Raw genomic sequence first — 23,283 nt, forward strand, 5'->3', positions numbered from 1 at the left:
TCGGTCGCTTCGCAACCTCATTTAATCTCGCTTCGCTCGCTGATCTAATCTCTCTTCGCTCGATTACTGACTCCGAGATCGACATGGAGCAAGTCTTCCCCTTGGGCGCGAAAAAGGGGGGGTCATTTCTTATTGAAGGATCGTCGTCACTCCCCCACCCCACCCCCCACCCCTTCGCCGCCTAAAATGTCATTTCTATAATAAGAAGTCTTATAATAAAATTACCAAATTTAATCAGCGGTGGAAACGGATGCTTTCTCACACTAGGTATCACGCTAGGTTGTCAAAATGGCGTTTAACAGGCTCTTTAATGGAACTGCTTGCTAAAGTTTGCATGTTACAGAGCGGTAGAGACTTCAATTGCCAAGTAAAATAATTCAAACGCTCCGCAATTTGTTATTAAATGCGCTATATTCTGTTAGGAAAAAGTTAAGCAAATGCTTATTTCGACGTGTCCGGTAAAGACGGGATGAATAACGGTCTCTGGACTGTGATCTGTTTTCAGCTGTACACAGGCCATGTCCTGCACATTTGTAAGTGTCCGGTATAGACAGGTTAAATAGTGGTCTTTGTACCGTGATCTGTTAAGAGTTGCCCAGCTAGACAGGTCGTAAAACTGTGTAAGTGTCCGGTATAGGCAGGTTGAATGATGACCTTTTTATCGTGATCTGCTATGAGTTGCCCCGTATACAGAGGTGATAGAATAACGCCGCTGCAGCAAGACGACACCGCAGTTCCATGAGATCGACATCGTGAGCCCACTCTACACTTCCCCAGCGGCCAATCTGAAAACACAACCACGTGATCAGTTATGACCATGAACTTGAGCCTGCAGTGCTTAGCAAGCAGCCTGTCACATCACATGATCACCAGGAATGTAACTGATTACATGGAGGTAGGGTCTTCTTAGGGGAAGACATAACCCGTTATCTCTCTTATTTTCCTGTGGTAAGTCTCAGTGACTAGCGTGGTTTTAGCAACGCAAAGTTAAGCAAAGCGACAACTACAAAGCGGAAAGCCAAAACGGAAAGACAACATGTCAACTATCCGCCATCTTGTGTGTTATCGTTCGGTAGGTACTACCAAGCCCAACATTGTCCCCCATCCCCTAGTGCTCCTGTTTGGTTCACGACCACCCCCCCCCCCTGGTTGCTCACGACCCCGGGTTGGTGGGTGACCGTCCTCCATGTTAACAGGTCCTTAGTATTTGCTACTTGATAGACACAACGATAAAATATCACGTGGTCAAAGTAAGTTTACACATCGCAGGATTTTCATACCACGTGATCGATGCGTGGTAGTCATAGCATGTGATTAGTGCAAGATTTTCACATCACGTGACCAATGGAAGGTTTCCACATCACGTGACCTTCGCAAGGTTGCAATATAACGTTACCAGGGTAAGACTGTTACATCACGTGACAAGTACGAGGCCTTCACGAGGTCGTTATATCACGTGACCAGGGTAAGGCTGTTACATCACGTGACAAGTACGAGGTCGTTATATCACGTGACCAGGGTAAGGCTGTTACATCACGTGACAAGTACGAGGTCGCGACGTGTATTACGTACCTGGAATTCAAGCTCGAGTCTTGTGAGGTATGCGGCCTTCTCAACGGTTACGTGGTTGTCTAACAGGGCCATACTCGTGATAAAAGACTTGGACGTGTCAACAGCGTACTCGAGACCTGTCGTCAGAGAACAACGCGACATGAGCGATATCAGGGTCCACATAGTTACAGGCAAAACGTGTATTGTTATCTTCACTTTATTTAATGCGCGACCTATTTGTACAAATATATTCACCGGCGTAGCCAGGATTTTCAACAGGAGGGGGCCCAAAATACCCTCCCAATACATTTCTCCTAGATAATACTTATACCTTTACTATATTTTTGGCTGCTAGAAGGGGGTGCACGGCCCCCCTTGGCTACCCCCCTGGCTACCCCCCTGATATTAGTGCGCAGTGCATGTTGACATCTAAAGCACAGCGTGGAAGGCCTACGGGCGGCCTCTCGTGTCAATGACTGTGGAAGATGGTTCCACAGGAAGCTATATTTATGTGTCAGTTCTGGCGTGTGGGATGGCGTAGAACTCGGTGTTTTGTGTGCGGGCGCGAGATGGTTATAGGTTTGTTTAAGAGTCTTTTAAAAATCACTACGCCGGTTAGGTCAATTAGGGATTGTATTAGTTTAGCCGGAACTTTTAAATCAGGTTTTCACTGTGTCTTTTGTTCCATCAGCAGTTGTTATTCATATCACTATAGCTTAGTCCCCGGCGCTCTTTTTGGGATCCCTGTGGTAAGCCGTAAGTAGAAAGAAGCTGGAAAGATCCAACCACCAGGAGAGGAGATTGTCGGGATGGGGTTTCGAGTGACGTTACATCATCAACCACAGATAACCCGAGAAACCACAGGAAACCCATGAATAGGCTACATTCTATACAGTCCTAGCACTGCGTACAGCTGCAACCATCGGATTTGGGTGACGTCACATCATCAACCACAGGTAACCCGAGAAACCACAGGAAACCCATGAATAGGCTACATTCTATACAGTCCAAGTACTGCGCACAGCTGCAACCATCGGATTTGGGTGACGTCACATCATCAACCACAGGTAACCCGAGAAACCACAGGAAACCCATGAATAGGCTACATTCTATACAGTCCAAGTACTGCGCACAGCTGCAACCATCGGATTTGGGTGACGTCACATCATCAACCACAGGTAACCCGAGAAACCACAGGAAACCCATGAATAGGCTACATTCTAGCTGCAACCATCGGTTGTACATACGGCCTCCTGTACCTCTGACATCCACACACAACTCGCACCACGGCGAGACGATACTCGTTCACTCTAAACAAGTATATGACCGGGTCCAGTAACGGGCTCAACCCGAAAATCAGGTTGGCCAAAAAGTGCGCAACACCTTGAGGCGGCCCACTCGTCACGGCCTGGGCAGCAGTGGCCAAAAGTGGTAACCATGTCAACAATGACGTTATTGTTACCAATAGCAACGTCTTGGCAAGTCGGCGTTCTTTTTGGATAGCTGTGTCGGGACCGACATTTTGCTGTTGAGGTAGTGGTTGTTGTTGTCGCTGCTCTTGCGGAAGTGGTTGTTGTTGTCGTTGTCGTTGCTGTTGCTTTTGCGGTAGTGGTTGTTGTTGTCGTTGCTCTTGCGGAAGTGGTTGTTGTTGTCGTTGCTGTTGCTGTTGCGGTAGTAGTTGTTGTTGTCGTTGCTCTTGCGGAAGTGGTTGTTGTTGTCGTTGCTGTTGCGGTAGTGGTTGTTGTCGCTGCTGTTGTGGATGTGGTTGTTGTTGTCGTTGCTTCTGTTGCTGCTGCTGCTGATGTTGATGGTTGTTATTATTACGATACTGATTATGATGTATACAATGCTGTTTCTTCACTTTTAGGAATATGGTCGCGTAAGACACAGCCATCACAGCAAGGCACATCAAGCCCCAACATGCGAACACGCTTTCTCCTAAAATTAGGTCCAAAAAAGCCAGACCAATCAGAACTCCACTCAGAAACCATGTGACCACACTGCTGATGTAATACATCCGGGGATGTATCTGTCGATGACGTAATGGCCAGACAGTGGCGAACATTCGATCAAGAGAAATGAGCATCAGGGTTGTCAAGTGGGCGGAGGTCAAAAACCCGATCATGACAACGATCTTCTCCGTTTGGTCTCCGAGGAGATAACTTCGTGGGACCTCGGGCGACGAGAGCGGTAGGATGACCTTCCTAAGATACTCGGCAAACATAGGCGCAAGGACAGAGCCGAAAAGGAAGTTCGATATAGCCAGGTTAAGGATGAAGTAAGTGTTTCGTTTGCGAAGATGCTCATTAATGATGAAGGCCAGAATAATAAGGGCATTTGTGGTGGCAGCGGCGATGCAGATGATGTAGGTTGCGGCGTACGTAAAGATTTGGAAGCTTTTAGGGGGCAGGTAGTAAACGTCAGTTTGGTTCATGGTGCGTCCGGTTTAACGAGGTATATAACAACGCTTTGTTTCACGCAAGGACTGTTTGGAATATCCAGGTTGCTATGAAGTTGGGCGAAACACTTGCTTGATTAAACAAGGTGGATTACGACAGTGACGAATGATTTTAGACAATAGTTGTCCAGGATATTCAGGTCCCTTGAAGGTAAATGTCGCCTGGTTAAGCGAGGTGGATAACGAAATAAATGTCTGCCTCGATTCACGTCGCTGGTGACCGACAGAAGCTCCTGATAATTTCTCTTGTAAAAATGTACTCAGTAAGAACCTAGAAAATTATTGGCAATGTTGATACTAAGTTGATACTGAAGACGATTAAGGTGCCTCTATGGCAACTCTATCTACAAAGAGACGGGGAATCTATGTTGCTTGCTATCCTAATGACCATATTAAAAACTGTTCTTTGTGGCAGTGTTGCTTGCGTCGACAGTTTTAAGGGCAAACTCTTATAAAAAATCAATATAGGCGCCTTCTTCGGATTAAAGTCCTCCTGGAGACGAATCCTAGATTCCTATAACTGATTCGGGTCCATTTATGCTGTTCCCATTTAACTGGTGCTCAAGACTGTAGGCGTTTCCCTTGGTTAAGCCAACAAGGACTTTGCACGAAAAACGCAAGTGTTTCAATGTTAATCTTTGGTCTGCCAATCAATTTTCAGGTGGTCAATTAATTGCTACCAACTTTCCGGTATTAAGAGATTAACTTTCAACTTTCTGCTGTTGAGATATCAGTAAAACAGAGTTTGTCGCTCGACAAAGGTGAAAACCAAGTTATGGCGATTTTTTGGTCTATCATTCAGCCTCTGAAGTAGTCAGATTCTTCCAGCAATTCGGTGTTTAGCATTAACAGGTGAGGGCTCGATCAAGGCAAAGAACAAATTAGGTCGATCTGATGTCTAACATTCAATTCTTGAACAGGCCATGTAACTTCTATCTCGTTCAGTAAGTCCCTGAACAGGCCTTGTAGCTTCTATCGTACTCAGTAAGTCCTTGAACAGGCCTTGTAGCTTTTATCGTGCTCAGCAAGTCCCTGAACAGGCCTTGTAGCTCCTATCGTACTCAGTAAGTCCTTGAACGTGCCTTGTAGCTTCTATCGTGTTCAGCAACACGACAGGTGTGTCGCTTGAAAGGCAACAAACAAGTTATATCAATTGGTGATCCTCAATTTGTTAGCTAACCCTGTCTGCAATGACGCTATTATGGGCGACATTAAATTGGAGACTGTATTGTTTGAGAATTGCATATTAACGAGGACGATACATGGAGATTCCCAATTTAGAATTTCTATATAAATTGAATCTGGCAGCGGAACAAACTTTTCAGCTGGTTGCCCCAAATCAGTATCGCTGTTATTTTGATTTTGATTAAAATTGGTGGAACAAATCTTGTTTTGAATTTATTATGGTTTCCAGCGTGGAATCAGGTAATATTTTTTTAATGTCGAGAGAACATCTCACAGACAACTGATTTCGCAGCTGGATGGCAAAAATACATACAAAAATTGAAAAAGCTTCGTATTGACATTCATGAATAATCACTTTATCCAATGATCATCAAAGTAAAATCCGTCCCACTCTAAGTATTATTTCATATATAAAAAAAAAAAAAAAAAAATAAAAGAAGGCAACTTCTTTTAATGTAAGAAAAAAAATTAAAGTAATACATTTTCCCATTCTCAGATAAAATCGCGCACCAATGTAACATCTCCTGAGTAACAAAAAGCCGGAACCAGGCACAAATAACTGCAAAGACCTTATTTGCCTAACGGTAGAATTACCCACTCGCTGTTGACAAACGCAAATAACTTGAAGGGGTTATGATATGAAGGCGTTATGAAATAGTGATCGAAGCCTGTACAAGCCTGAAACTATAGTATTCTTTTTCTATGCCATCCTAGTCTGGGGTATAGGGGGATAATTTTTCGGAGCATAATAAAAAGTCATATAGATAGACAATGGCATATCGATGTTGACAAAAAATTACTGATATTTTTTATCCTTCCCTTATTTTTGCTGAGACATAACTGATAGCAATTCCATGTTTTTGTATGCGAGAGACCAGGTTATTCGTAGGTCAAAACAACCTTTCCTGATTTAAACTGAAAAAAGATGACATCTGCACACGAAAATGAGTCAATCCACTATCAACGATCCAAAAATAGCTTTAGCAAACAGAGGCCGCTCTGTTCACGTACTGTGATCTAGCGCAAATGACAACTCGTACCTGCTATACTGTATCTATCTCAGTCGCTATATCTATCTCATTTGCTATCCATCTCAGTCGCTGTATCCATCTCATTTGCTATCTATCTCAGTCGCTGTATCCATCTCATTTGCTATCTATCCCAGTCGCTATATCTATCTAAGTTGTTATATCCATCCCAGTCACTAAACACATTGGTTGCTATCCATTGCTATTTACCTCTATTGTTTTCCATCTATGTTACTATCTATTTCTGTTGTTTTCCATCTAAGTTGTGATCTATCTCTGTTGTTTTCCATCTAAGTTGCTATCCATCTTTGTTGTTCTCCATATAAATTGCTATCTATCTTTGTTGTTTTCCATCTAAGTTGCTATCTATCTCTGTTGTTTTCCATATAAGTTGCTATCTATCTTTGTTGTTTTCCATCTAAGTTGCTATCCATCTTTGTTGTTCTCCATATAAGTTGCTATCTGTCTTTGTTGTTTTCCATCTAAGTTGCTATCTACCTCTATTGTTTTCCATCTATGTTACTATCTATTTCTGTTGTTTTCCATCTAAGTTGTGATCTATCTCTGTTGTTTTCCATCTAAGTTGCTATCTATCTTTGTTGTTTTCCATCTAAGTTGCTATCTACCTCTATTGTTTTCCATCTATGTTACTATCTATTTCTGTTGTTTTCCATCTAAGTTGTGATCTATCTCTGTTGTTTTCCATCTAAGTTGCTATCTATCTTTGTTGTTTTCCATCTAAGTTGCTATCTACCTCTATTGTTTTCCATCTATGTTACTATCTATCTCTGTTGTTTTCCATCTAAGTTGTGATCTATCTCTGTTGTTTTCCATCTAAGTTGCTATCTATCTTTGTTGTTTTCCATCTAAGTTGCTATCTACCTCTATTGTTTTCCATCTATGTTACTATCTATCTCTGTTGTTTTCCATCTAAGTAGCGATCTATATTTGTTGTTCTATATCTAAGTTACTATCTATCTTTGTTGTTTTCCATCTAAGTTACTATCTATCTCTGTTGTTCTCCATCAAAGTTGCTATCTATCTCTGTTATTCTCCATCAAAGTTGCTATCTTTCTCTCTGTTGTTCTCCATCTATGTTGCTATCTCTCTCTGTTGTTTTCCATCTAAGTTGCTATCTATGTTGTTATCCTATTACGTTGCCATCTATCTCTGTTGTTCTCCATCTAACAGTGTTTTTTTTTCTGGTAAGGGTTAAAACCTTCTTGTCATCAACAACATTAACCCTATCAATTTTACAACAAATAAATGTTTTTTTTCTGGCTATTTACCACTCTCTCACCTGTCATAGCCCAGTGATTGACAGATGTCAACTCATACTTGAGCTTGTTGACATCTCCTGGTTCTAGAGGTGTGGCTAGTAGACCCTCACAACTCGGGACAGACACTCCAAACCTGCAATAAACCAGAGGGTAGGGGGTAGGGAACGCTTAGCAACTGTAACAAGAACAAAGATAACCCAGTCAAAAGTTTTGGTTCAGTTTTCTTTAGAATTGTAAAGTCAACTTGTAATTTCGGCACTGTGAGTTTCAAGTTATGATAGATAAAATTGATGGGGTCTGATCATGCTTAACTGTATATATTGGGGGGGGGGGGGGGTAAAAACTGTTGGGAATGAATCTTTAGTGGCAGTCCTCACACCCCAGAGGCGTAGCCAGGATTGTAAACAGGAGGGGGCCCTAAAAGGCGCTTTCAAGGCATTTTCTCCTGTATTTTAGATAATGTCTGATACATTTACTGTATTTTTTGGCTGCTAGAAGGTGGGGCCCTGGCCCCTGGGCCACCCCCCCTGGCTACGCCCCTGCACCCCAACTCACACTCCTATTTACACTGAGATAACCAACAGTTCCGGGGGGGGGGGGACTCTGATAAAAAACAGACGGGGGTGATCATCTGCAAAATCGATTTTTTACCCTAAGGGATGGCACTTTGGGCGTAGTCAACAGAAATTCTTACCCCTAAGAGATAGTAAATTGGGTGTGGTTGAAGGAATTTTTACCCTAAGAGATAGCAGAATTGGAGAAAAACGTACCTTGAAGAGAACCAGGATATGAGAGGTCCCCACTCGGTCTTTTGTAATTCCACTAAGTTGTCTGGGTCAGAGGCAGGGAAACTAGAGAGAAAAAATGCAACATTTATAAATTTCTTGAACAGTGGTATCTCTACACTGCCATTTTTCAATTATCACTCTTAGAAATGCACTTGTATGCTTTGTCCTGCGTTTAATAGATACTGGTGCAACTATCCGACCAACAACTACTATATATAGTTAATATTCCAGTCACCCCGTCAGACAGCATAGACTGCGCTTTGCTGGTCATTGCTGGAAAAGCCAAGCTAGCTCAAAAGAGTAAGCAAGTAGTTACTCTAAGAAGTACATATACCGAACTGTGTCAGAGTAAAGGTATTCTAAAATATCTTCAATTCTTTGATCCTTAGAGCATTCCGATGGCTTGTCAATCACGGTGTTGGCAAGGCTTGTCTGGAAGAGAAAATAAATCTGTTAGTAAAATAAATATATAGATTTAAGCGTTGCCTAAAGGTGGAGCCAGCACATGGCTTTTAAAATAATAATAATATAATGTATAGCCTTCACACAATAGTGTCAGGACTAATCTGATTCAATGGCGAGGAACAATAACAGGGATAATACAGTTCAATACAAGGGAAGTATAGTGAATCACCTCTGGGACTGTGCCGAGTAGCTTTTTGATAGGGGTTGGCCACAATTTTTTTTTCTATTAAAAAATTTTTAAATTTAGTTCCTGAAGGTGGCATAAACCCTCTATCATCAGTGTCCTTTTCAAGTGGCTTGTCTTGTACACAAACACTGTAAATATATCACATGTCTGTCTGCCCGCCTGTCCATCTGTCTGTCTGTCCGTCTGTCTGTCTGTCCGTCTGTCTGTTCATCCCTGCCTGCTTACTATACTTACCAAATGCATACTTGCTGGCTTTATACTGCCTGCCTGCATGTTCCACTCAGACGCCATGGCAACAGCTAATTTTTGGTTTGGTACTACCAACAAATTCCTGGCCGGAGTTTTTACTTTTCGGTTATCAACTGTGATCTGGAATCCACCTACACACAATATATAAGATATAAAAAGTGAAATCAATCTTTGACAAAAAAAGTATTAACATCTTTCATCCCATTCAGGATGAGCACACTAGAAAATTAACTTATTATTCAACATTGATTTTTAATTTCTGACATGACCAAACACATTTCCTCTGAGTCTGCATCAATGTACCAATTAACAGCAATACTAGAAACAGCAAAATATATATTGGTGGAGGTTAAAAGAATTTACAGTAGTTCATGATATTTTAGTTATTACCTTCAGTCTCCTCAACCCCTGCAGACTTGTAGAACCTTTTCCTTTCTTAAGAAATAATAATAAGTTAGTGCTTCACATTATTACTTTGGGTTCTACTGTTTGCTTCATGGTCCTTACCGCGAACTGATCATCGAGGGTGGTTGTTAGAACAAATATTCATATTAAAGTACTTGTAGCTTCAAACTCTTAATTTCTGGGTTTATACCAATATATCAGTAGTTAGGACTTGAAAACAAACCATACCAAGTTTTATTGCCATAGGACGGGTTTTTGTGGGGTTTTGGCGGCATTTAAATGTAAATAATATCGCACTCTTGAGCGAAAAGTGACCCCAACTTTTGAAAGCGCCAGGCGTTCCCTGTTGATTCAGGAATCCTTGACCTTGTTTTATCCGTTACCAGAGCAATATCATTATTTTTTCTTATTCGATATGATCATCTGTATAATTAAAAATAAATGATTGACGTCCACGAACTGACCAAAACCACTGTTAGAATGTCAAGGCGAAGGGTCGCGATGTTGAGAATCACTATAACATCACAGACGTCTTTAAAGTGAAATTAGTCATTTATTAGCTACTCGATTAGAAAATTTCGTGCACATTTTAGCTAGATGCACAACCACTGTTTTCACTGTGCGCGGGATTGTTTTATGGGGTCAACTTGTGAAAAGGGAAAGCTGTTTTTAAATGCTTGTATCTTTGCCCGTGGTAAAAAAAAATATTTTTTCTTATATCATATGAAAACTCTTTACCTAGTTTTCATCCCAGGATAAGTATAAATATAAAAATTAAAAGATACTGGAGTTTGATGCTAGGGGTACTTTAAGAAGATCAGGTTAACCAATACAAACTCTGTAAAATAGACCTTAAAATAAAATAGGCCTGGGCTACCCATGTAGGAACCCGTCAATATCGAACCAACGTATTGATGTCCACAAAAATAGAAGATTAGATTCGGCACGACATAAGCGCGACGGATAGTTGCTAACACGAGCATTTACTGTACGGCACTCACCCCGAAACGAAGCCATTTGGCGTGAGCACAACACTCGTCTCCAACTAGTCCGTGAGAAAACAATCATGTCCGGGACTCCTCCATCAAACCCGATAACCATTGTTTTCATGCATCTTCTTGTAAACATTTTGCCTTAAAACAGAATAGCGAAATAGGAAGAAATGTCATTAAGTAACAAGGTTTGCAGGGACCTTGTTATTCGTCCGCCATTTTGAGATAAGTGACCAGGCCTGAGTAATGTTACACAGGTAGCCCATAGATGAGGTACTGTCTACGGATTCTTTCCGATTAAAAAATCGCATATAGACCAAATATCCCGTTTCACGGATTTTAACGTTTAAAATCACGGTTCACGCAAGAGAAATCCGTAAATTTACAGGGTTGCACGAACCGGCTCCGTTCGGATATCCTGCGTAGCGGCTGAGGGATGGGGGAGAGGGGGCGAGAGAAAAAAAAAAAGCGAGCTCGCGTTCGGACAGTCCAGGATTAGACGCAGGAAAAATCATAAAACCTGTATCTGAGATACTATCATTTCCCTTGACACACATTATAAGCTTGTGGATGGATAAGGCCATTCTATTTTCTGGTCGCCTGGTAAGAATAAGAAGCCCGGATATCTCCAATTCCTGAAACCGATCATCCAAAAACCAACTATTATCCAACCATCCACCAAATGCGGCGTTTGAAAGGGCAAATAAATTAAAAGTTAAAATGAGACAACTGCTTTAAGGACTGCTGCAGTGGTCCCTTTGGCAACCAGCAGGAAAATTACAGTCGTTGTGGTTTTACAATGCTTTTTTTCCATCCTACAAACTATCATTGGATATACTCTAAAATTTATTACAACAAGCCCGTAGAATCACCTACTATGGTAGAATGCAATACAATTTTATGAAATTTATTTGAACCTTTTCCGATTTCGATATCTTTTGTCATTAACAAAATCCTTAAGTTAGTTTACTTCGTCGTTTCATAATAAACTTCAACCTCGTTTGGTATAAAACGCATGCTGCCAACCAAGCAGGCGCTGCCACTGTTACAACCAGTGGGTCTCGCAAATGAGTGGGGCCTAGCGTAAGATGCTTGCTTCGTATTTGCCATGTCAGCGATAAACAAGTCGTAGCCCCACCCAAATGTAGGGCCAAATTTATCGCTGTCATAAATAGCGTAGCTGTCGATGTTTAATGCAAGCCTCTCCGGTTCATAGCCTCGTGGATTGTAAGGTGTAAAGAAAAGCCTTGCTGGACCTTATATACCTTTGTCATGTTCAGATAGCTAGATTTCCCCCTTATTGGAAATCTGGTTTATGTCCTGGCCCCACTTATTGTTTAACTGTTATAAACACACCAAGAACAAAGTTTATATGCTTCACTCACTGCGTCAGGGTTGATCCGAATAGCCGCCGAAAATGTCCTTGTCGACCCGCATGATGGTGACGGTAGGTCCTTTATTGTTGCACCTTTCGTGAAAGGTCTTCGCCTCCCAGCCATTCTTGCTGGCGGTGTAGCACTTTGTCCACCAGCTGGCTTGGGACTGTTGAACTGGTCTCAGGAGCAAGTACAGACCGTTGAGGTACTCCACTTTATCCCCTATGCTGGTTGACGACTCCAGTCCTCCTGTCAGGTTACAAATTAAAGGAAACTCGGTCACGGAATTGATATTGTGATGTGATGTGTTATTTTCAATGCACATCCTTTTAATATGAATCAGCGAAACGATTTTAGAATCCTTAAAAGAAGAGATTAAATCATCTTACCTCGCTTTTGCTGTCGAAGATTGGCTTTGTGCTGAAGTTTGCAGGTTTATACTTTACACTGCCCAAATCATTATCACACTGTCAGTTTCAGGGAGTTATATTTACTCCACTCAGAGAGTAAAAACTACTCTTTGCGGTGGAGTACTTTTAAAGGAGTAATTTGAACTCCTTTATTGGAGTAAAAACTACTCCACTGAGGAGTAATTTTTTTGTTTACTCCCTTAACGGAGTAAGTTTTACTCTGCTGAGAATTAGTATCGAATGTTTATTAAAAAAAGAGTAATTTTCACTCTTGTTGGTCAAATAATGGAGTAAAAAGTACTCTTTTCTGGGAGTAATTTGAGCAGAGTGAAAACTACTCCAACTATCTGAAGTGAAAAGAGTTATTTTTACTCCAGATGGTCAAGAAATGGAGTAAAAAAGTACTCCTTTTAGGGGGTAGGTTTTGAAGAGTAAAAACTACTCCAGCCATCTCGTGTTGAAAGAGTAGTTTTTACTCCAGCTGTATCTTTTTAGAGCAGTAACAAACCACTCCAAATATATAAAATAAAGGGAGTTGTTTTTTTACTCTGAATTAGCTGAATTTAAGAAGGAAAACGATAGTCTTTATTATATAAGACAAAAGATAAAAATAATAATTTATCGTATCATTGGTATTGAGACAAAAAACTCTACCCTGTGCCTAGGAGTTTCCTAAGATTTCCTAAGTTCGATCAAAACAACAAAATATGATTAAACTTCCTAAAAATTCCTAGGATTTCCTAGTATAAGCAGTAGACCAGAAAATGGAAATAATTTGGATAAGAAAATCTTAGGAAGAAGATTTGAAGTTCTACAATTTAGGAACTCTTAGGAAATTCTTAGGAAACCCTAAAAGAACATTTTCAATACAAGAACAGGCCTCACCATACTTGCATATATTGTCAGCTATACTACAACAATAAGAAATGTAATCAAAGACAGGCTTGGACTCGAACATAAGTTTTATGTGGTGTACTTTCAAAATTCGCTCAGAATAATTAGTACTGCATTTAAAAGAAAGATAAGTAGGGTGATAATTGTATAAAATTCTTAGATCCGATTTGAACATTATAAAATCATATATATTGTTTCTAATAGAAATGCTACTTGAGATTATAAAAAAACGAAGTCCCGCTTTGCAGATAGAAGACGGCTCACCAGGGCTCGTAAAACCAAAATGTACCGCAAAATCATAACGGTCGAACGGAAGCCATTATCATAACCTCCAAACAGATAGCCGTTTATTCCCGTCTTTTCTACGCGTAATCCACCTTTTTTGAGGATTTGATGGCAGAACATGGATTGAAGTTAAAGGTTAGTGTGTAATGGGCTTTATAATGTGATAGGTTCAATACTAAATGTGATTTTTGCGACCAACTTCAGCATCAAATCATCGTTCGTGAGCGGATTTCTCGAACTAGACTGATATGTTTTGTGATTCTTTGTTATCTTCCAAAGCAATACTACCTTCTTATGTGTTTCTCTTATTATCTTCGCAGGACATTATGATAGAGATAGTAAAATGTGCTCGAGTTGAAAGCCAGAAAAGAAAGAAGTTTGAGGTATAAGGAATGTATCAATGCGTAAATCGCAAGAAACGAATAAAAACTTTGTAAACTTAAGTTATTCACTAATCACTGTACTTACATCTAAAGCGCCTATGCTTTATAAACTATTACTTGAAGCACAAAATTGAATAACTTAGCTTAGTAAAAACCTAGTAATCAGTCTTGCACCTAAAATTTGTCCAGATATTTATTTTGAATATCTAATGTTACTGTAGTTGGTTTTTGTCCGAATACTCTGATCACAGTAAACCCTGCATATGAAGAACCTAGTTATCTTTTCAAGCTAGCCTACCAGGTTCAAATTTAAATGGTGCATATAGAGACATTAGGCTTCTAGCTTCTTATCTGAATATACAAAGATGGAGGAGGAGGCAATTCTTTTGGAAAACCGTAATGACGCCAAAAAGGGTAATGTTCAAAAGCTGTTAAAGTTGTTATAGAAAAATAATATTGTGTTATGTTTGTTTCAGCTTTGTTATGTTGGGACACTTGTTAGTAATTTTGTCCAGGATACCTTATGTCAAATGACTATTATTTTTCAAACATTTTTTCAACTTATATTTTTGTTATTTTTTAAACTGAATTGTTTAATTAAATGATTTGTCAAATTCATAATAACGTCTTTTCCTTGGTGTTTCTAAATTACTCTACTTTCTCCAGCATTAACCCCTGAAGTAGGTGGAGTTTAAACGGCCATTTTGTAAAAACAGGGGGGAGGGGGTTGAAATCATCCCTTTAGTTACCCAATTAGTAGGGGGAAATAACAAAATAGGGAGTAAAAATTGACTCCCATTTTGAGGGTGAATTGTACTCTTTTAATGGAGTAACTACAAGCAACCTAGTAAATTACTCCACTTAGCTACCCCCTAAAGTGGGTAAAATCTACTCTCCTGAGAGAGTAGGAAAAAAAGGAGTAAAAAATAACTCCATTTTGAGGGTAAATTGTACTCCTTTAATGGAGTAATAGCAAGCAACCTAGTAAATCACTCCCTTTAGTTACTCCCCTACAGGGGTAAAATCTACTCCCTTGAGAGAGTAGAAAAAAGGGAGTCATTTTGTACCTCGGTTTTTTACTCCCCTTTTGGAGTTAAAACTACTCTCTGAAACTAACAGTGCATAATCTGCATTTTAAAGGATTTTTATAGCGCCAATGCATATTATTATTGATAAAAGGATTATAACATTTTTTTAATTATCAGGGTTTTCACAAGATCGTAGCAAACCAGTTTATACTTATCATTAAATAATGGTTGAGCGAAAATTAGAGAAAAAAATGAAAAATGTAAAAACTATATGATATGAAAGCCCGGTTTTTGACAAAGCTTATAAGCAATCAATTTTAGACCATCTCAAAATTCCTTACACAGAGACAAATCACTTAACAACGAAAAATTACCATAAACTATTTCTCCCCTACAGCTTGAAGAAAAAAGTTCCCATGGATTACAAATGTTTACGAAATGTAAGAGAAAATTTACCATAACATATTAGCAGCTCTTTTTATGTTCGATAAAATTATTGATTACTGATTATTTGGATTATATCGTTCCCATTTTAATTTGAGAAAATAATTCGATAAAGTATGATGAAATATACAAGTATACGGCAATGGATACTATGGACAATTCAACTTTTGACAACATGTGAGCAAGATTGTTTTTCTCTCTTCTTAAGCCCATTTGTAATGCCGAATTTCTTCCTGTAAAAATGCGATGATTTTTTTATTACTAGACAAACATTCAGTCGAATGCACCATTTTCATCAAGTAGAGGCTTAGCAATTTTTTAAAATGGCGTCCCTAATTTGAAAAGGTCTTAATTTTTGTTGAGCTATAAATCAACGCAAGATTGAAAAAGTATGTTGCACATCTCTGTGAAATATAGTAGTTGCGCTGACGTTTTGAGCGTTTGCCCTTCTTTTGTTCTGTTAACAATATAAGCGATACTTTGTTATTCTTATTTTGATGATATTTTTAAATTATTTTAAATAAACATTTTCTTCAAGCCCTGAAAAGCTTAGCAACCGGTCTGAACCGCTACTCTTGGCTTAGGTTGACAGGAACATTTATGAAAGTAAGTGTTCCTAGAAACCTCGCATTTCACGCGAATTTGTATTAAAACCTGCAGGCGTTTCTGTGTGTTTTTATGGTGAAGAAATATGAAGATATTTTTTTGACGTATTAACTGCGCAAAGAAGAAGCGCCCTATTAAGAACGTTTTTTTATAAGAATTTCCAGAATATGCCAAGGTGAGATACAGCCCCCCCCCCCCCCCCCCCCCCACCCACAGCAAACGCAGGTGCAACCGTTATCATGGAATATGGGCTTTGAAGCCATTGGAAATTCAATTTAAATTTTACTCACTCTGCCCCTTAGGGCAGTTGTCTTGCTGTTTCCATGACCACACAGTGAGAACTTGTAAGGTTTCTCTTGTCATTCATTGTCCCATTGTCTGACCAAGAAAGCATGTTAAGGCGGGGGTCTACCTGAAACTCACTACAGACATCAAAAAAAATTTTTTTCGATAAATATCATATTCGGCTATTCCTTTATCAATTCAATGTTGTCTTACAACTGTCCTGACTCTTTTTCGATAAGCCCGAGCGCTTTTAAAAAGTTGTGTCAAGTTTGAAGATCACGTTGCCATGGCAACGATTACTGTTTCTTTTGAATTCGGCGCATTTTTTCTACTCCAATGGGGCCCAATCGCCATACAAATCTCCTCAAATCTCTCTTGAAACAACTGTCCAGCGGTTGACAGCAAAATACACAACTATTATGGGATATATATGTGCAAAATCCAGCAAAACTTCTAAACTTATCGAACCGCGATCCTCAAAGCTATATACAACTCATATCAACTCTTTAAAAGACCTTGAAAAATAATGGTCGGAGAAAAAGACTCTTCGACGTACCGAAAGAAAAGAAAACGCGTGTTTTACGGCAAGCAAAAACAGGAGCTGAACCGCTCAGACAGAGATGAAAGCTCTCAAACAACTCGTGGCCTCGTCGAAGAACCAGGACCCTCACACTCTCGATCGGCAGATTATACTCCAGATCACAGTGAACAAGCTCCAGCAAGTGCTTCTAGAAAGAAGCTTAGCGACCATGGCTACAATGAAAGCTTTGACGGAGAGTTTTCTTCGGACGATCAAAGCCTTTCAAAATTTGACTCAGACCACGAGGAGGTATCTGGTGATGATGCTGAAGCCTGCGAATATCGAGTCGTGGACTTGGGATGCCTCTCTTCATATCTTTCCGATGTTCATAGATGCGAAGAAGGTGAGTATTTTGAAAAATAACATCATTTTGTTTTCGCTGATAAACTCAATATAGTGATTTAGTTTATATGATTGGTCTCAGATTTGGAAATTACTATATACACAGAATACGTGACCTTATGATTTCTTGAACTCAGCGGGACTGTAAGACTCATATTATAAGTAACAATTATTCTGTTTGAATCAATGGCTGATTCATTAGCTAGCGATTCTAAGTGTTTGTTTTATTGCAGGTAAACTTGAAATAAAAGAAACTACTTCAGCAAGGGCAGGGCTGAAATCCTCTTTCGAGGTTAAGTGCAGTTCCTGTCATGAAACTGAAACTCTGACAACATCAAGTCAAATCCACCAAAGAGGCAAGTCTTTCGATGTCAACCGGCGAGTAGTGTACCACTCCCTGGAAAGTGGAAATGGATATGAGGGACTTGCTTCATTTTGCAGAGTCATGAATATGCCATGCGTTAGCAAAGCAGCATATTACAAACAATTGGACATAATTGTCAATGCTCAGGAAGAGGAGGGAAGACGTGAAATGTGTTCGGCCGCAAAAAGACTGCGTCAGAAGCTGATGGGAGATGATGGCAAGGAGTTTGAGCTTCTTGACGTGGCTGTCAGTTTTGATGGAACCTGGGCCAAGAGAGGCTTCACATCACTCACTGGAGTGGTTTTTGCTATTTCTATAGACACTGGAGAGGTCCTAGACTACCATGTCCTCTCCAAACAATGCCAGACATGTACCATAAACAGAGGCAAAATTTCTGATGATGGAAAGTTTGAGGATTGGATACTAGAACATGTGGCTTCAGGTGCATGTGACATAAACTTTGTTGGAAGTTCTCCTGCCATGGAGGCAGAGGGTGCTGTTGTGCTCTGGAGTAGATCCATGGAACGCTACAACATCAGGTACAAGTGGATGATTTGCGATGGGGACAGTAAATCACACAACTCTGTCCAAGACATTTACGATGAATGTAGGGTGGAAAAATTAGACTGTGTGGGGCACGTGCAAAAAAGGATGGGAAAGCGGTTGCTCCAGTTGAAGAGTAGGAGAAAAGGGAAGCTAGATGATGGCCATACGATTGGTGGCCGTGGCCGCCTCACAGAGGCCAAGATAAAAAAAACTCCAAAAGGAGTATGGTCTGGCAATTCGCCAGAACACTGTGCAAGATACCAATCCCACAGAAAGAGACATTGATGTGGCAGTATATGCGATGAAAAAGAATATAATTGCATCTCTACACCACAATATTGGGGTGCCAGATCTTCAAAAACAGCATCGCTACTGCCCAAAAGGGGCAAATTCCTGGTGTAAGTTCCAACAGGACGAAGCCACCGGTACCTCCAGTTACGACTCAGCAGACTGCTTACCTGAGGTTTTTCTAGAGGTACTGCGGCCAGTATACATGAGCTTGAGTGAGACTGATTTACTGAAGAGATGTGTTCGTGGAAAGACACAGAACCCTAACGAATGTATTAATTCGTTGGTTTGGGCCCGATGCCCAAAACACAAGCACCATGGCCCAAAGGTGGTGCGATTTGCAGCAGCATCTGCTGTCTGCCATTTTCATGGGGGGGCTGCTAGTAGGGAGAAAGTGATGGAGAGTCTTTTGATTCCTGCTGGCAGCCATACAAAGCAGGGATCAGAAAGCGGGTGCAGAAAGCAGACAGGCAAGTGTCTGAAAAGGCAAAGAAGAAAAGACAGGCCACCCAGATGCGCAGAGTACGCAGGGAGGAGGCTCTAAGGAGTGCTGAGGGTGTTACTTACGAGTCTGGAGCATTTTAGCTAAAATATTTTCAAGAACATTGCTTATATGATAAGAAACAGCGTTTTTGTGATTATTGTCAACTTTAAAGGCATTTTCCCGAATTTTTGCTTTTCGGGCTTCAAGAAAAGATATCTCTTCAAGAATTTGTTCAATTGACCTCAAACTTTCAGCATTGATAGATATAACTGAGGTGATTAAAATGAGTTGAGGGATTTCCTCTTTAATTTTTTAAAAGAAAGTTATGGACTGATGAAGTCAATTTTCCTATTATGCAAATTTAAATGACTTCTATTGGCTTATTTTTTGGAATTCCAAAATTTCCTCAACTCATTTTAATTATTAGTGTTCTAGCAATAGTACAATGAAGAAAAATCGAAATTCCATTCAATCTGCAAGGAGTTATTTTTTCTTAAATAAAAACTCTCCTTACTCAACATGTGTCTTTTTGAAAGCCTGGTATCAAATTACATTGTCATATTTCACGGAATAAAATATAAAATCAGAATCGTCATCTCATAACCTTTCCAATGATATATGGTTTGCTATAGTTATGATGAAAACTTTGACAGTTGTGATTTTTTTTGCAACACCACTCAATTTGCTATGAGTTCAGGTAGACCCCCGCCTTAATACTCTCGCCCGCTCACAAGTATATATTTTATCCATTTCGACTTGTCTTTATGGGTTGTTGTCTTGTAAAACTAATCAGTTTATTGTTAAAAAATGTTAGTGTTTTTCAATAGCTTGTGTTGTTTTGGGTTAAATATTTGCCAACCTTGTATAATAATTCAGGTATATAGGTGCGACTTCATAATCTTTATTATGTTCATATAGCATGCAAATTAATAACATATCCAGATATTAATTCTCTGTCGGATAAAATACGCCACAGAGCAGAAATGGGACGGCATCTATGGAAATCGTTGATTATAAGAATGGGATTATTTTTCTCATACGGACTTTTAGGGGCACTGGTTTTCAAACAGATCGAGAAGGGTGAAGAAAAAAACAAAACAGTGGCTGAAAGGCAAGCATTAATTCTATTTATAGTTTCTAATGCAAACAATTCGACAAACATTTACTTTCTCGTACATCTTCAGTTCAAAGAAACATTTAACACTAACACGACTAGTGTAAATGCGCGTTCTCTTTGGTTTTAAAAAAATTGTAGAGAAAATATTCATGAATGAAAAGCGATCTTAAAGATCGCTTTTCACGTCACGACTCTTGTATATTGAACTTTAAAAGATTGAAGTCTTCTCGTATTTACATAACGGCTTCCTTGAAAATCCAGGGATGTATCACATTAACCTTTAACAGCATCTCTCACAACAGGAAAAGAGCATAAAAACTCGACTTTTCCACATTTATTGGGAAGTCTATGTAAGTCTTAATTAATTTTTAAATATGTTTTTTAACTCCTTAAAATGCAGCAAAAAAAACATTATTTGGGCGTAGACACAATTCCCTACGGCTAAATTTCACCAAAAAAGTGCTCATCGAGTGCTCATCGTGTCTTATATTGTCAAACTTTTCAATTCCTCATCGTTGAAAGGTTACTGGCCGGGTTGCGATTCAAGATGGCGGAGGAAACGAACATAACAGCAAACGCTACACAGTTTGATTATTTCGTGAGAGAAGCCGCGTGGGCAATGGCAATCAAACAAAAAAGAGACTGGGACTTTCTTGGCGCATGCGCGTTCACATTCGCCGCCCTTCTGACTGTTGGTAAGAAAATGAGAAAAGTAAGGGGGTGGGGTGGGAGGTTACAAACAATCTTTTTCTTGTTTTGCCTGTAAGTCTTGTTAGGGACTTTGGAGCGATTTATCTCTTATTCATATTTTTTGCATAAGCAAAAGAGGTAAAAGAACTCCCCTAAAAATATCCGGGTTAATGGTTGATTGTAAGTATTGGACATGTCATACTTGAGGGTCTTGGCACTGTGCCCCAACCCCCTCCCCACTTTCCCCCTCCCCCCGTTCCCCTAATCCACAACACAGGAAACTAAAAATGGAACCGTAATTTACGGTAAACACCCACAGTCTCCATCCTTTTTTAGTGTACCCCCTTCTTTGATACCCCTTTTTAGTGGTTTTCAATATCTTATTTACCACTTTCACATCAGGATATGGCGACATCACACCCGAAACACCAATAGGGCGTGGTCTAACCATCATCTACTGCCTGGTCGGCCTCCCCCTGTCCGTCATGGCCCTAAAAACTGGTGGAGAAGCCGTGGTTCATCTCATCAGCTTAACAGAAGCTTTCTTCTATTCTCGCACCTGTGGAACCCCACCCTCACCCCATTCGCTAAGGCGTTGCCTGGCAACTAGCGTGATCCTTGTGGCGGTCTACCTGTGTTTAATGGCAGGGCTGGGGATGTATCTAGAAGAGTGGTCGTTCCTGGACAGTTTTTACGCTTGGTTTATAACTTTTTCCACCATTGGGTTTGGTGATCTGGTACCGTTGGAGAGTTTTAGACAACGTGCGACGTCAGATGCAGATATTCTTTTTGCTGGAATAGCTATAACCCTTCCGTACTTAATTGGTTTTTGTCTCGTGTCCTGTGTGATAAATCTGCTTGTCGAAGTGTCAGAGAAAGGCCTTTGTGGTGCCATCTTTAGTAAGCGAACTTGTCACAACATTGATGGTGTTGATGAAGAAGCGGGCAGGTCTGATGGCGATAGTATTGAAATGCAGGTGCCTATGAGCTATAGTCGGAGATGCAGTATTTGAGGGAAACATTAATAAAAGACAACCTGGAATGACACCAAATGACGTGTGTTACTAAGATAGTTTTAGTTTTTTGTAGTCCCTAGCGGAAACATAGAGTTAGCATTGTAGTCTCGTCTGCAAAGATGTTTTTGTAGGAAACTCCCCTACGTCAGCTCTATCATATTAATTAATATTTGTGAAAGGCTCAGCACAGAGGAATTCCCACGGTACTCCAAAATGTTTCTTCCCAGCTGTCCCAAAGATTTTAATCTACCACACCCTCAATAAACAGGACTCAATTAGGCAAGTGCAGCCAGAACCACCCCGAGCCGAGCCTTATAAAAGGGGCCTGGACGCTCTGTGTAATTCACTCATAACTTCATCTACTCATCAACTTCACTCATCACTTCATCTACTCATCACTTCACTCATCACTTCATCTACTCATCACTTCACTCATCACTTCATCTACTCATCACTTCACTCATCACTTCATCTACTCATCACTTCACTCATCACTTCTTCTACTCATCACTTTATACTCACTACTTCAATCACCACACTTCTTCTCAAGTAAAGCAGTGCCAACAAAGATCCTAGTACTTGGGGTACATCTTGTTACACGTGGTGCATCCCAACTCCCTAATAACGTCCAAAAAAAAAAGCCGCAAAATCGACGGAGATCTAACCCAAAGAATCGACGAAGACATAACCCAAAGGATGGAAATGGTTCGGTTTCTCGTTGTGCCTTTTTTTTAGGTCACCATTTTTCCCCACAAAACTGTTGTCACTTCCATAGGAAAGGTGATTTTCTCTGAAATAACACCATAAAAAGGCAATAGTAAAAGTTTGTCACATGTAATAAATTTGATTAACTTTTTAACCACGATTTTTTTAGAAAAAAAAAATATCAATAGTTTTTTTTTAAATATTACGATCACTTGAACTTCCAATAATCCGAAATGTCGAATACAACAAAATTGTGGTAAGCGCAATTCCGCGAAACATATTTATCTGCCTCCTGTCTTTCTCTCAATGCTAAGCATTGATCAAACGGAGATGAGAGTTGATAAGAAAGAGTCGGTGAGAGTTCCGAGTTTTAACTTCATTACCGTTTGACTATTGAGGATAATGTAAGCTAATCCTATATATGTCCGAGTTTTTTTATGACCTTCAAACAAATGAATGAGAGGATGAATTGCTCTCCATTCGACTACTAGCGCTTATTATTCTGTTGCCTTTAAATGAATAATTATATTACCTTTAAATGAATATCACTTAGATTAATTCAAAATTCACCAGAGCCTTAATATACTTGTATATTTAAGTATGTCTGTCATAGACGTTTCTACGGGCGGTAACTCGAAAAATATTAAAAAAAGTTTAATATTTACACCAAGCGATAAAAAATCACCTGATATACCGACTTATTTACCAGCCTTACCCATACAAACCGTTAATAAATTATTCAAACTCAATATTCAGTTTATTTAGTAGATGTATACGAAAAGGAACTCCTCAAACAACTCTCCGTACTTTTCATTATGAAAACTTTATGGAAAACCTGGCTTATACGGGTTA

At 39.8% G+C, this 23,283-nt stretch overlaps 3 protein-coding genes and 2 long non-coding RNA genes across 5 annotated transcripts; 4 read left to right on the forward strand and 1 right to left on the reverse strand.

Moving 5' to 3' along the window:
• Nucleotides 1-216: 216 nt before the first annotated feature.
• Nucleotides 217-10,834, reverse strand: LOC5509665 (ATP synthase mitochondrial F1 complex assembly factor 2). The gene is made up of 8 exons (XM_001630116.3): nt 10,598-10,834; nt 9,582-9,626; nt 9,177-9,322; nt 8,625-8,722; nt 8,273-8,353; nt 7,523-7,635; nt 1,573-1,688; nt 217-785 (listed from the first exon to the last, which is right to left on the reverse strand). Exons 1-8 carry the CDS (start codon nt 10,722-10,724, stop codon nt 672-674), a joined length of 840 nt encoding a protein of 279 aa, XP_001630166.3. The 5' UTR covers nt 10,725-10,834; the 3' UTR covers nt 217-671.
• On the forward strand, nt 877-4,420 carry LOC125557449. The gene is made up of 2 exons (XR_007305282.1): nt 877-1,072; nt 3,419-4,420. It is a non-coding gene; the product is annotated as an uncharacterized LOC125557449 (long non-coding RNA).
• Nucleotides 10,835-13,563: 2,729 nt separating the features above from the next.
• Nucleotides 13,564-13,996, forward strand: LOC125557588. Its single transcript, XR_007305329.1, has 2 exons — nt 13,564-13,688; nt 13,874-13,996. It is a non-coding gene; the product is annotated as an uncharacterized LOC125557588 (long non-coding RNA).
• A 2,414-nt stretch (nt 13,997-16,410) lies between these two features.
• On the forward strand, nt 16,411-19,421 carry LOC5508102. Its single transcript, XM_048720210.1, has 2 exons — nt 16,411-17,222; nt 17,455-19,421. Exons 1-2 carry the CDS (start codon nt 16,826-16,828, stop codon nt 18,414-18,416), a joined length of 1,359 nt encoding a protein of 452 aa, XP_048576167.1. The 5' UTR covers nt 16,411-16,825; the 3' UTR covers nt 18,417-19,421.
• A 1,086-nt stretch (nt 19,422-20,507) lies between these two features.
• LOC5509666 (potassium channel subfamily K member 15) lies at nt 20,508-21,749 on the forward strand. The gene is made up of 2 exons (XM_032378595.2): nt 20,508-20,715; nt 21,113-21,749. The coding sequence occupies exons 1-2, from the start codon at nt 20,568-20,570 to the stop codon at nt 21,721-21,723; spliced, it is 759 nt and encodes a 252-aa protein (XP_032234486.2). The 5' UTR covers nt 20,508-20,567; the 3' UTR covers nt 21,724-21,749.
• The last annotated feature ends 1,534 nt before the right edge of the window (nt 21,750-23,283 follow it).

The sequence above is a fragment of the Nematostella vectensis genome, chromosome 12, assembly GCF_932526225.1.
Source record: "Nematostella vectensis chromosome 12, jaNemVect1.1, whole genome shotgun sequence".
In the NCBI taxonomy this organism is placed as follows: domain Eukaryota; kingdom Metazoa; phylum Cnidaria; class Anthozoa; order Actiniaria; family Edwardsiidae; genus Nematostella; species Nematostella vectensis.